We start from the raw sequence: 12936 nt of genomic DNA, 5'->3' as shown, positions 1-12936 counted from the left end.
CAAAATTATATGTGGCAAAGTTCTGTTGGCTACTAAAAATTCCGCAAGGCGACCCCCCCTCAGAAGCTTTTGCTGCCGCTTGCTATATGACCAAATAGTTCACCCATACTAGGTTTTGAACTCACACACATCCACTGAAGTAATTCACCTTGCTGGAGTAACCATGCCACCTCACCAGGAACTTCGGCTGGTTAATTCATCGTGTAAATTAAGACCCAGATGGCAGAACCATTTGCATTTCTGCTGCCGAGCTCATCTAAACCCGGCCTAAGAACTCTTCTTGGAAACAAAAAGGAGCAACGCTCCAATATTTCCCTCGGCTCGCATATTATCCGCTTCGGAGAGCTTCCATTGTAATCTGTGATACATGGCGACATGGCTTTACCCCTCTTCGAATTGCACGTCAGCTTGCAACGACCACGTCTGTGGCTGCATAGCCTCTTACGTCTGCACCAGGACTCAATTGAAAACGTCATCTTCTCACAGCGTCTTTCTGTTCGCTATCCATGCGAACGCTGCTACCGTAACTCCGGGAGCTCCTTCCCCCCCTCACATAAGGCGCTTCTCTCACGTCTCTAGCTTGACTTACAAGCTAAGGGATGCAACCGTAGACGTTCCTTCTACCTTGGAGCCATGGCTTCACATTTTATCCATGGAAGATTGGAACGTGCTTATTGCAGACATCGGGGCCAAGAATTGGGAGAATGCCTGGCGTGCCTTTACACTGATTAGGGAGAAGAATTTCGCATGGACCAATAATGAAAAGCAGATTCTTGGCAATGGAGAGGCAGGAGGAGAAGGAGTCAAGCAGATCCTGAAGATATACACCACCCTTGCCAAGGTGCTGGCTAAAAGGGGGAGAAAGGAGGAACTTACCTTGTTGCAAGCCCAGATGAAGAGTGCATCTATTAATCCCGATGTTACTTTCTATAATGCCATTTTTCATGCATATGCAAACCAAGGGTTGGTTGCTGAAATTTCTAACGGGTTGCTTCAGATGGAAGCGGCTGGTGTGAAGGCAGATCGTTTGACCTATGAAGCAGTGAGTTAGCATCTCACATTGTCTCAAAGCCATCGAATAATCAATCTCTTTCTGTTTCAGAGGTCCCTTCGTGTTGTCCATTTGACACAGGATCAGTTCTTCCCCCCCCACCCCCCACCCCCTTTCTTTAACCGGGAGGGGGTGGGGAGTTTGGTGATTACAATGCAGATCACGTAGAATATGCGTTGAGTTTTTCAATGATTAACATTTCCAGCTAGCAACTCTCATGCTGCATTGCAGATACCTGGCCTGTCTTGGATAAACTTGGTGAATGAATGCCTAACAACTTGGTCTGTCCTGGATAAACTCACTGAAGGAATGTCTAACCCATAAACAAGAGGGGCCTTTAAAATAAACAATCCTCAAATACGAGATGAAATGTTTCACGTGTAACAGAGTGAGAAGCTCTTTCATGCACACACAGTTTGGATTGAAACTATATACACAAGTGTACATATGTGAATGTGCACATGTGTGCACGCACGCACACACATATGAAGAGGTGCTAGACCATGTATTATCGTCTTTCAGATGGGAATTGTGACTTTTGGAATATCCTACATGTAAAGATAAAAGTATGTCCTGATGATATGAGTCAGTCGCCTTTGTGGAGTCTGTTTTGCTCTGCATCTTTATTCTTATCCATTACATAAACCTTACCAATCAAAGGGATTCAAAGTTTTCCTATTATTCTTTAGTACAGTTATGCATTCTGTGCATGTTTTTGAAGTTGGAGAGTTGTGCCCACACTGCATGTCTTTGTCAGCATGTGCATAGTTCGGAAAGATACATGCACACTGTTGTTTTTAGGTAATTGTTTGTTTACCAATGCTGATGTAGTGGTTGTTGTTGTATCAGCTGATCTCATCTTATTTGCATGACAAAAATGCAAAACTTGACCTGCCGATCAAAGTTCTCAAGAATATGGTGAAGGAGGGCTTACCAGTTGGTATCAATACATTCAAGAACCTGATCAAAGCCTTTTGGAGTGTAGATAATCCTGATGGTGCCGAGGAAGTCTTTGAACTCATGCAAACTGCAGGCCAGATCCCAGACTTGAAGGCACGCTAACTTATGCCTTCTATTTGATGTGAGTGATGTTGTCTGTCACTTACTATGTTCCCCCCTGAATTTGTTGTCTTGCCCATTGGAATGCTTCAGATGCTTGAAAGTTGCAACTGAAGTGTCGTGTTACAAGCAGTTGGGAAATAAGTTTCTTTCATCAGTTTGTCAGCTAATTTTGTCTGCCATGAATGCATTTGCAGTTTTTTTTACTATGGAACATGTCCTGTCACTCAGTCAATTGAAGCCAAAATAATAGGGCAGTAAATTGTATGAACTTGACCATCTCCTTGTTAAACCATGTTCAACTGCCGGCCCAATTGCAGCTGAGAACCAATATGAGCAGGGAATACAAGGCACTACAGTGAAGCCTTTGATCTAAGAAATGCTTGAACAGAGATGGACAACTGAGTTGTAATGACAATAACACAGTAAAAGTAGTAGAACTCAAGGTGAAGAGAACTCAGAGTGAAGAATAAGAGGTCGAGTAATCAGACTATGCTAGTATGATACAATGGGCCTCAAACCTTTGTGTCTCATATGAACCAAGGATGAGGTGAGTTGGAAGAGGAGTCGGAAGTATCCATGATAGCGCCAAGAGTGTGTCGTACCTTGAACAGATCCCAAAACACAGCAGGCAGTCTCTGATGATGTTAGTTGACTAACCAATAGTACCAAGATTATAGTATGATACAATGGGCCTCAAGCCTTTGTGTCTCATATGAACCAAGGATGAGGTGAGTTGGAAGAGAAGTCCGAAGTACCGATGACAGCTCCAAGAGTGTTTCGTACCTTGAACAGATCCCAAAAACACAGCAGGCAGTCTCTGATGATGTTAGTTGTGGTTTTTCTTTGGACTCAAATCTTAATGCTTTGATACTTGTCAATGCTCTACTTAGTGTGTGATTTTGGTATATTTGAGTTGCTAGTGTTTAGATTGTTAATTTTGGAAGTTTCTTGTCAAGTTATGTTCACTGCTTGGCTCAATTTTCTTATGGGCTGTGGATTTGGAGCAAAGAGAAGAAAGAACAATAAGGGGCTTTCATATATAAATACATACAGCAAGTTATTATCAAGGTGAGTCATAAAAATCACAATTTATATTTTAGTTCATAATTCATTCTATGTTTCAACTTTCAATTTTTAGATTACTTGATATTCTTCTACCTCCTCTAAGAATCCATACACTCTTCTTTCATGATTCACGTATCCTAATGCCCCTTGCACAATCTACCTCAATCATAAATCTCTGCCTCTTTTACTTCATCTACATCCTAAACCTTACCTACCTCCTTGTTCACTTGTGCCATGTAGGTTGGTGTGGCCAACGTGATGCAAGTGGTCACCGACAATGTATCTAATTATCGGAGGATAGAATACTTGTTAGAAGCAAAATTCCTATCCATTGTTTGGATCCCATGTGTCTCCCATTGCGTCAATCTTCTAATGGAAGATATTGAGTCATTTGATTGGGTGATGAAGATTGTTGCAGATGCTTGCCTAATTGTTAATTTTATCATGTTGAATATTGAGGCTCAAGTACCTCTATTGTTTGAAAAGATATCCTAGTTTAGAGTTGTGGTAGCAATGTGAGGTATGCAGAGTCATAATGGTAGGATGTAGTAGTAGGAGTGGTTAGTTTGAGGGCTTATTGTGGAAGGATGGGACGTTTGTTAGAAGCAAAATTCCTATCTATTGTTTGGACCCCATGTGCCTTCCATTGCATCGATATTCTAATGGAAGATATTGGGTCACTTGATTGGGTGAAGAAGATTGTTGTAGATGCTTGTCTCATTGTTAATTTTATCATGTTGAATACTGAGGCTCCAAGTATCTTTATTGTTTGAAAGGATATTCTAGTTTAGAGTTGTAGCAATATGAGGCGCACAGAATAATAATGGCAGCATGTGATTTCTCCTCTTTTAATACCTTAAGCTAAAAGCATAGTTGCCCTCGTATGTAGTACAGACCCATCTGTTTCGTATGATTTGTACTGTACAATATTGTATGTTTTCATAATAAAAACCTGCCACTTTTGGGCCACGGTGTCTAGAGTGTTCGGCATTCGATCAAAGTCAATTCTACACATGACTGGCTTGTTTCTGCCCATGTTTTTGTCCCGTTTTTGTCCATGTGGCATACTTGTCAACCTATTGCCGCTTGCCAATCCCCTTGGATCCCATGCTCTTGTCCATGTGGCATACTTGTCAACCCAATCCCCTTGGATCCCATGCTCCAACCTTGGGTTGGGCCATTGGATGTCCATTGCCATCCCAATCCCCTTGGATCCCATGCTCCAACCTTGGATGCTCTTTTCCACACTCTTGAGCCTTCTCTCTTCTTCCACCTTGGATCCCTCTCTTGTTCCACTCTCTTCTCTAGCCTATAATAGGTGCTCCTCCCCTCCATCCTTCCACATCAAATCAACAAGCATTCTCATTGCTCAAGTCTCTCTCTTCAAGCAAGCTATCTATCTATCAAGATTCAAGCCTATCCCGATTCCCACCCCGTCTCTCTCTAACTTCAAGCCTCTTACTCTCTCTCTTTCTCAAGGCTCAAGGCTCAAGCCTTTCACTATCCCATGGGCCTCTCTCACTTGTGACTCTCCCTGTCCATCAGCATCATGACTCGTGAGAAGCACGAGGCCTTCAATTTGTATGCCATCTATATGGAGAGGGACACAAAGAAGTCCAACTTCCACCATTGGATGTGCAAGCATTGTGCAAAGCGCTACTTAAGTGGTGCAATTCAACTTCTCCAACATCTTCTCAAGACAGGGAGGCAAGTTGCTACGTGCAAGGAAATCCCTTAAAATATTGTGAATGAGATTCTTGTCAAGATGAGAGGGGCATCCATAAGAGGAATAGGAAGTGGCGTATGGGCGCCACCACCTATATCTACTAATGAGGAAGCATCGAATGTGGATGTAGCTTCAATTGATGTGGGTGAGGGCTCCACCATTCGTGGTGGGGGCTCCACATCCACATTCGGCTCTTGCAAAAGACAAAGGGTGGAGGCTCATGCCACATTGGAGAGGCATTCACATTCGGCTCTTGCAAAAGACAAAGAGTGGAGGTGCATGCTACATTGGAGAGGTAATTTTCTCTCTCTCAAGCTCCCGGTCATGTGTGTGGATCAATTGTATTTCTTAGAGAAAGACAACAACTTATAGACATTGAAATTGCATGCACGGGGATTGAGTGTAATCTTGCATTCAATGTCCTAAAGCAAGAGTCTCAAAGTATTGTAATTTGTGGTTGCAGGTGGGCCCCTCGAATGTGGTGCAAGTTGTTATAGATAATGCATTGAATTGTTGGCACATGGACTATTTGCTTGAGGCCGAGTTTCCCACGATTGTGTGGACTGCATATGCAAGCCATTGTTAGGACTTGCTCATGGAGGACATTGGGAAGCTTCAGTGGGTGAAGATGATAGTTACCTTCTTCATGGTAAAGGTAAAGGTGCTTGTGATGTATCACGAGTATAGCACACTTGAGTTGAAAAAAATTTCTTCAGTTTGCTTTGCTTACATGTGGTTATTACTTGAGTGCCTTTATGAGGTGCAATTCGCCTAACAGTGGTGTCCACTCTATGGCATGAGTGGGATGAGCATGAGACAAAGGAGGCTAAAGCCATGTAGTGTTTGTGCATCAATGAGCAGTTTTGGTAGAGGTTGTCATCATTTAGACTCGCTTTTATAGGGTGTTACATATGACTCATGAGTGATTGCAAGGGGTCCACCATGGGCCTTCTTGTTCACTTCTTTAGAGTGGCATTGGTGGAGGCACGTGCTTGTATGGTGATCATAGAGACACAATGTGCACATGTTCTAGAGATAGTAGAGAGGAGATGGGTATGGATGCATAGGCCCATAAATGGTTTTGTAGCATTGGTACATCCGGCCTATAAGTTGCCGGCAGTCATGGACAATAGAGAGCTCTGTTCAGTCCAGCTTACTTATTTGACTCATGGTTTCTGTGGATGATCACAATGCAGTTCTGGAGGAGCTAGGATGCATTGCGGATCAGAAAGGACATGTGGCTTTTGCTTCTCCCACTTGTTGGAGGAGAGTCACTTACGAAGCCTCTATTTTAGTAGCAAAACTTTGGATATGAGATAGAGACTGTTCAGCCCTTAGCCATGAGAGTCCTTGCTCATGATTGCTATTTGGGTGAATGTGAGAGAAATTTGAGTATCTATTTTCTCATTCACATGAAGATTTGCAATCGGCTTAGCACACGACAGTTAGATTGGCTGGTCTATTGCCGCTCTAACCTATGCATGAGAAGGGCTATGATGAGCATGGGTAGTCAAAAGCTGGTAAATAATTAGCCATAAAATTTAAAGTTTGTTGCTTTAAACGTCAAAGTTTATACTTTACAATTTAGACTTTAGCATCTACAATCTTATGCGCATTGTGTAGGTGAATGTTGATACATTCAAGTTGATGGGTGACACTCTTTCAAGTGTACATCAAGAGGTAGATGATGAAACCAACCTTCCTTCTTGGATAGGGTGGTAGATAACTTGATTAAGCACTATTTATAGTAATTAACAAATTCATAAAACTGAAATGCACATTTTACCATATAATCTTGGACATTGGACACCTTGTTGGCCCCAAAACTGGTGCCTCTTTCGGTATTTATTTAACTTAATTGAAGAAAAAGTTGATGTACAATGGGATTCTCCCAATCTCTTTTGATATTCCAACTCCCCTTGCTGTCAAAATGACCAGCAAGTCTTCAATCTAATATTTCCCTTGATTCGGGCAGTTAATTGGCCTTCTCTCGCTTTGATGGAGATAGAAAATGCCCCAAATTCATTGATTTTCTGGCCCCTCCACCTGAACTTGACTGAAAACAGTTTCAACCTTGTTGAATCCAAGTCTTGGAGCTTCCAATTTCTGGCACGCTTCCTGAGGTTGTTGCTAACCCTAATTTCTGTTACAGATTAGGGTTTACAGTGAAGAAATTTGAAATTTCTCAGCCTCAGGTGATCTCAATGGTGTAATCTTCGGAGCAAGACTAGGAGATGAGAGAGAATGCTGAGGAAAGAGAAAATTCAAACTTTCTTTTTGAAGAACTGAAGAAAATCTGTCGTTTACTGTTGCTGCCTTGTCTCAACAGCTTGTAGATGCAAAGAATTGAAGAAAAGCAGTCATTTACTGTGGCTGCCTTGTCTCAACGGCTCGTAGATGCTGTCACTTGTTGTTGATTGGTCTTCTCCTACCCTTTGCTGCTTCAAAAGGTCTTCCAACGGCTGCAAATCAGACCAACAACATCTCCTTCCCCTCTCTTGTAGGCTGAATATACTAAAATGCCTCTCTCCAACCTCTAAAGACGTTTTTCAGTCTTGCATGGGCATTTTTGACAAGTGGCAACCTTTCCAAATGGTTCTTTCAGCATTATCTATAATTAAATATTAAGTTTCAGTCTTTAAATATTGAAAATTAATCTAGTAATTATTTTAGTGCCTTGAAAAATAATGAGATTGGCCAATAAATTGGCTAGGCAACTTTCATTCTTGAGTGTCTCTACGCCATCTTTGACGATCAGATTGACATTAAGTACAGTTGAATACCACTTCTCTAGTATTACCAACTGACACTTATGGCCAAGTGAATGACCCAGGCCAACGACTGGCACTAGATACTACCAAGTACATGTGCGGCATAACTTATAGCAACTTTTGCCTTTGACGTCCTGTGATTTTTTCGGGTCTCAGGCTTGTAAATTTACTCTAACGCGAGTTACACCTCATATGTGCAACATTCACTTAACCATGTGATTAAAAATTAATCCACATGTTAAGTGAGGTTTCAAAAATACATGTCCTCATGACAGATGAGGAGGAGGAGATAATCTTTGCAGAGATCTATAGAGAATTTACAGCAGCAGATATTCGTGACACTTGCAGTCAACATGCTTGTGGGGGAGGAGTTCGAGTAGGTGGTAGTAGAGGCATGGTCATTCGACACCCTCTGACATCGAGAGGGTTGGTTCGAGTGGCTTGCAGACATATGTAAGATAGGGCTCTAGTAGCTCGCATCCTGTGCCTCATGATGATATTCCCCCTTGCCTACATAGTAGGTACCTAGGGAGCTAGGATACATTTGACTCGTGGTCCTTGTGGATGATCACAATGCAGTGCTGGAGGAGCTAGGATGCATTGCGGATTAGAGAGGACATGTGGCTTTTACTTCTCCTACTTATTGGAGGAGAGAGTCACTTATGAAGCCTCTATTTTAGTAGCAAAACTTTGGATATGAGCTAGAGACCGTTCAACCCTTAGCCACGAGAGTCCTTGCTCATGATTGCTGTTTGGGTGCATGTGAGAGAAACGGGAGTATCTATTTTCTCATTTACACGAAGATTTGCAATCGGCTTAGCACATGATAGTTAGAGTGGCTAGTTCGCTCTAACCTACGCATGATGAGGGCTATGATGAGTATGGGTAGTCCAAAGCAGGTAAATAGTTGACCATAAAATTTAAAGTTTGTTGCTTTAAATGTCAAAGTTTATACTTTACAATTTAGGCTTTAGCATTTACAATCTTATGTGCATTGTGTAGGTGAATGTTGATACATTCAAGTTGATGGGTGATAGTCTTGCAAGTATACATCAAGAGGTAGATGAGGAGGAGAAGATGATCTTTATGGAGCTCTATAGAGAACTTACAGTAGCAGATATTCGTGACACTTGCAGTCAGCATGCTCGTGGGCGAGGAGTTTGAGTAGATGGTAGTAGGGGCATGGTCATTCGGCGTCCTCCAATATCAAGAGGGTTGGTTCGAGTGCCTTGCAGACATATGTAAGATAGGGCTCTAGTAGCTCGCATCTTATGCTGCATTATGATATCCTCCCTTGCCTACACAGGAGGTGCCTAGGGAGCCATCATTTGATGATAATGGTAATCTCATCAGTGAGGATGAGTATGAGAGTGTCTCATTATCCGATGTCAAGGAGTCATCTTCAGACTCTCTTGATGAGCACTTAGATTATTCTGATGATGATGATAGTGATGCCTCATCATTGATTCATAGCTCGATTTTTTTTTGTATCTACCATAGTTGCCAGTACGAAAGATATGATATAGCACGGTACGGTACCATATTAGTACGAAATTTTTTTAACATGATTTAAAAAAAGCCATAAATTATTAAATGATAGAATACATGTTTAAAGTGAAAATAGCCATTTCATTACAAAATAAGATGAATACATAAGGGTGATCATCGCGGTCGCATGGGTTGCACAAAACATGTGATACAACTACAGTCTAGTGTATCATAGTGGCATCATGCATGTGGATACAATGATAGTAGATACAGAAAAGAGAGAGACCCATGAATCTATGATGAGGCATTATCATCATCATCATCGGAACCATTTGAGTGCTCATTAAGAGAGTCTGAAGATGACTCCTCGGCATTGGATAATGAGACACAGTCATACTTATCCTCATTGATGAGGTTACTATCATCATCAAATGATAGCTCCTAGGTGGTGGCTGTGTAGGCAAGGAACCATCATCATCATTGGAACCATTTGAGTGCTCATCAAGAGAGTCTGAAGATGACTCCTCGGCATTGGATGATGAGACACACTCATACTTATCCTCACTGATGAGGTTACTATCATCATTAAATGATGGCTCCTAGGTGGTGACTGTATAGGCAAGGAGGGGATGTCATCACATGAGGCACAAGATGTAAGCTACTAGAGCCTCGCCTTATATATGTCTGCAAGCCACTCAAACCACCCCTTCTCGATGTTGGAAGGCATTGAATGACCATACCCTTGCTACCAAACATTCCTCATCCACGAGCGCGTAAACTGCGAGTGTCACGAGTATTTACTGCCATAAGCTCTCTATAGAGCTCTGCAAAAATCATCTCCTCCTCGTCCACCTCCTGATGTACACTCAGAAGAGTGTCGTCTGTCAACTTAAATGTATCAACATTCACCTACACAATGTACGTAAGATTGTAAGTGCTAAAGTCTAAATTGTAATGTATAAACTTCAAAGTTCAAAGTTTAAAACAACAAATTACAAATTTTATGGTTAAGTGCTTAAACTTTCTCTCCTTCGGACTATCCATGCTCATCGTAGCCCTCATCATGTGTAAGCTAGTGCGGCAATAGACTAGCCGCTTTAACTATCGTGTGTTAAGCCGATTGCGAATCTTTGTGTAAATGAGAGAATAGGCACTCCAATTTCTCTCACATACATTCAAAGAGCAATCCTGGGCAAGGATCCTCATGGCTAAGGATTGAAGGGTCTCCAATGTGTGTCCAAAGTTTTGCCACCAAAATAAAGGCTTCACAAGTGACTCTCTCCTCCAACAAGTAGGAGAAGCAAAAGCCACATGCCCACTTTGATCTGCATAGCATCTTAGCTCCTCCAGCACTACATTGTGGTCATCCACAAGGACCACACAAGTCAAATAAGCAAGTTGGTCCAAACGGAACTCTCTATCATCCATGACTGCCGACGACTTGTAGGCTAGATGTACCAATGTGGCAAAACCATGGATAAGCTTATGCATCCATGCCCATCTCCTCTCTGCTATCTCTAAAATATGTGCACAGTGTATCTTTGTGATCAATGTATAGGCACGTACCTCCACCAATGCCACTCTAAAGAAGTGAACGAGAAGGCCCATCATGGACCTCTCGCAATCACTCATATGTAACACCCTATAAAAGGGAGTCACAACGATGACAAAGGCATTGACTCTTTGCCAAAACTGCTCATTAAGGCACAAGGGTTGCATGGCTTTGGCCTCCTTTGTCTCATGCTCATCCCACTCATTCCATAGAGTGGATACCAGTGTTTGGTGCAAGGCGGACTGCACCTCATAAAGGCGCTCCAGCAATAACCACATATAAGCAAAGCGAGTTGAAGAAGGCTTCTTCAACTCGAGTGTGCTATGCTCACGACACATCGCAAGCACCTTTACCTTTACCGTGAAGAAGGTGACAACTGATGTAGCTTTGCGGACCACCCTCTTCACCCACTTGAGCTTCCCAATGTGCTCCATGAGCAAGTTAAAACAATGACTTGCACATGGAGTCCACATAATCGTGGGAAACTCGGCCTCAAGCAAACGGCCCATGCAACGATAATTCAATCCATTGTCGATAACAACTTGCACCACATTCGAGGGGCCCACTTACGACCACAATTTACAAATTTAGAGAGAGAAAGAGAGTTGAGCCTTTCAAGTTTCAACTTTCAAGATTCAAGAATAAAGAGAGATGGGGGTTGGGCGGCCTGAGGGAAAAGAGAGAATTGAGATAGATATTAGAGAGAAATTAGAATAGGGAGATAGATAGTTATGCATAAATCAATTATCATAATGAAAGAAAGTGGAACAAATTTGAAAGGCAATGTATACCTCAATGGTAGCTTGCCAAATGTGGTGGTAGATGAATGTGCTTGTCATTTTCCTTCCCCTCTTGCCAATATCTATGGCCCGCAAAAAGTAAGTGCCGAATGGATATGAGATGAGTATGTTGATGATACGCCGTTTCTTATGATCACTCCATTCGTTGATGAGAATGGAGCAGCCATATTTTATCCACGTGGCCCGATCAAGGGCTCTATCAATCCTCTCCTTCTCTTCATCAATCTTTTTCATTCTCATGTCGTTGTATGTGACACCGGTCCATCCTTCACATGGACCCACATTGGCAATGGCTTTTACTATCTTCCATTGCTCTTGCTTTAGGACATTGAGTGTAAGATTGCACTCAATCACCGTGTGTGCAACTTCAATATCCGCAAGTCGCTGCCTTTCTCTAAGAAAGGCAACCGATCCATGCACATGACCGGGAGCTTGAGAGAGAGAGGATTGTCTCTCCGGCGCCGCATGAGCCTCCACTTTTTGTCTTTTACTGGAGCCGGATGCAAATGTGGAACCCCCACCACCAATGGTAAAGGCCTCTCCCTCATCGGTTGAAGATACGCCCACATTCTATGCTTCCTCATTAGTAGGCATAGGAGTTGGTACCGATAAGCCACTTCCTCCTTCTCTTGTGGATCCCTCTCTCATCTTGGCGAGAGTCTTTTGTGTGATGTTTTGAGGGATCTCCTTGCATGGAGCAACTTGCCCCCCCCCCCTCTTGGAAAGATGTTGGAGAAGCCGAGTTGCACCACTTGTATAGCACTTCCTACAATACTTGTATGTCCAATGGTGGGAGTTGGACTTCTTTGTGTCCCTCTACACATGGATTACATGCAAATTGAAGGCCTCTTGCTTCTCACAAGTCACGGTGCCGATGACGGATGAAGAGGTCAGAGAGAGAGAGAGAGAGATTTATGAAAAGAGAGAGAGAGAGAGAGAGAGAGAGAGAGAGAGAGAGAGAGAGAGAGAGATGCTCGAGTCTTGACTCTTGAAACTTGAAAGTTGAAAGAGAGGGAGAGGCCCGAGGGTTGGGGTAAGCGAGAGAGAGGAGATGGGTGATGAGAATGGCAAATGCTTTGATAGGATGCAGGAAAGAGGGGATGGGAGATGAGAATGAAAAATCACAAGTCAATTCAAGATCCAAGAGAGGAAGATGAGAATGGCAAATGCTTGTTGAATTGGTGTGGAAGCATGGAGGAGAGGGAGCACCTTTTGTAGATGAGAGAAGGGTCAAACAGTCCAAGAGGGCTGCCAGCTGCATGGAATCCAAGGAGAGCTGGGGGGGGGGGGGGGAGTGCATAGCTGGAAAAGGGGGTGAGATGTGCTATCCAAGGCTTCCCACCCCCCAAAAGTGCCACGCAGGCAGAACGCATTGGATTAAAGTGCAAGCAAAATGTGGGATGACACGCAGACATGGTGGC

At 42.8% G+C, this 12936-nt stretch overlaps 1 protein-coding gene across 1 annotated transcript in view; it reads left to right on the top strand.

Moving 5' to 3' along the window:
• Window positions 1-221: 221 nt before the first annotated feature.
• Window positions 222-12936, top strand: part of LOC148035078 (uncharacterized) — a 65646-nt gene continuing 52931 nt past the window's right edge. The window contains exons 1-2 of the mRNA XM_087679998.1: window positions 222-1042; window positions 1901-2104. Of these exons, the coding sequence (XP_087536124.1) occupies window positions 368-1042; window positions 1901-2104 (879 nt within the window). The 5' untranslated portion in view covers window positions 222-367. The remainder of the gene's footprint in view (window positions 1043-1900; window positions 2105-12936) is intronic.

This window comes from Lygodium microphyllum, chromosome 6 (assembly GCF_053477565.2).
Source record: "Lygodium microphyllum isolate KBCC chromosome 6, Lygodium_microphyllum_v1.1.10, whole genome shotgun sequence".
Taxonomy (NCBI): Eukaryota; Viridiplantae; Streptophyta; class Polypodiopsida; order Schizaeales; family Lygodiaceae; genus Lygodium; species Lygodium microphyllum.
This window is presented reverse-complemented; position numbering and strand designations above follow the sequence as displayed.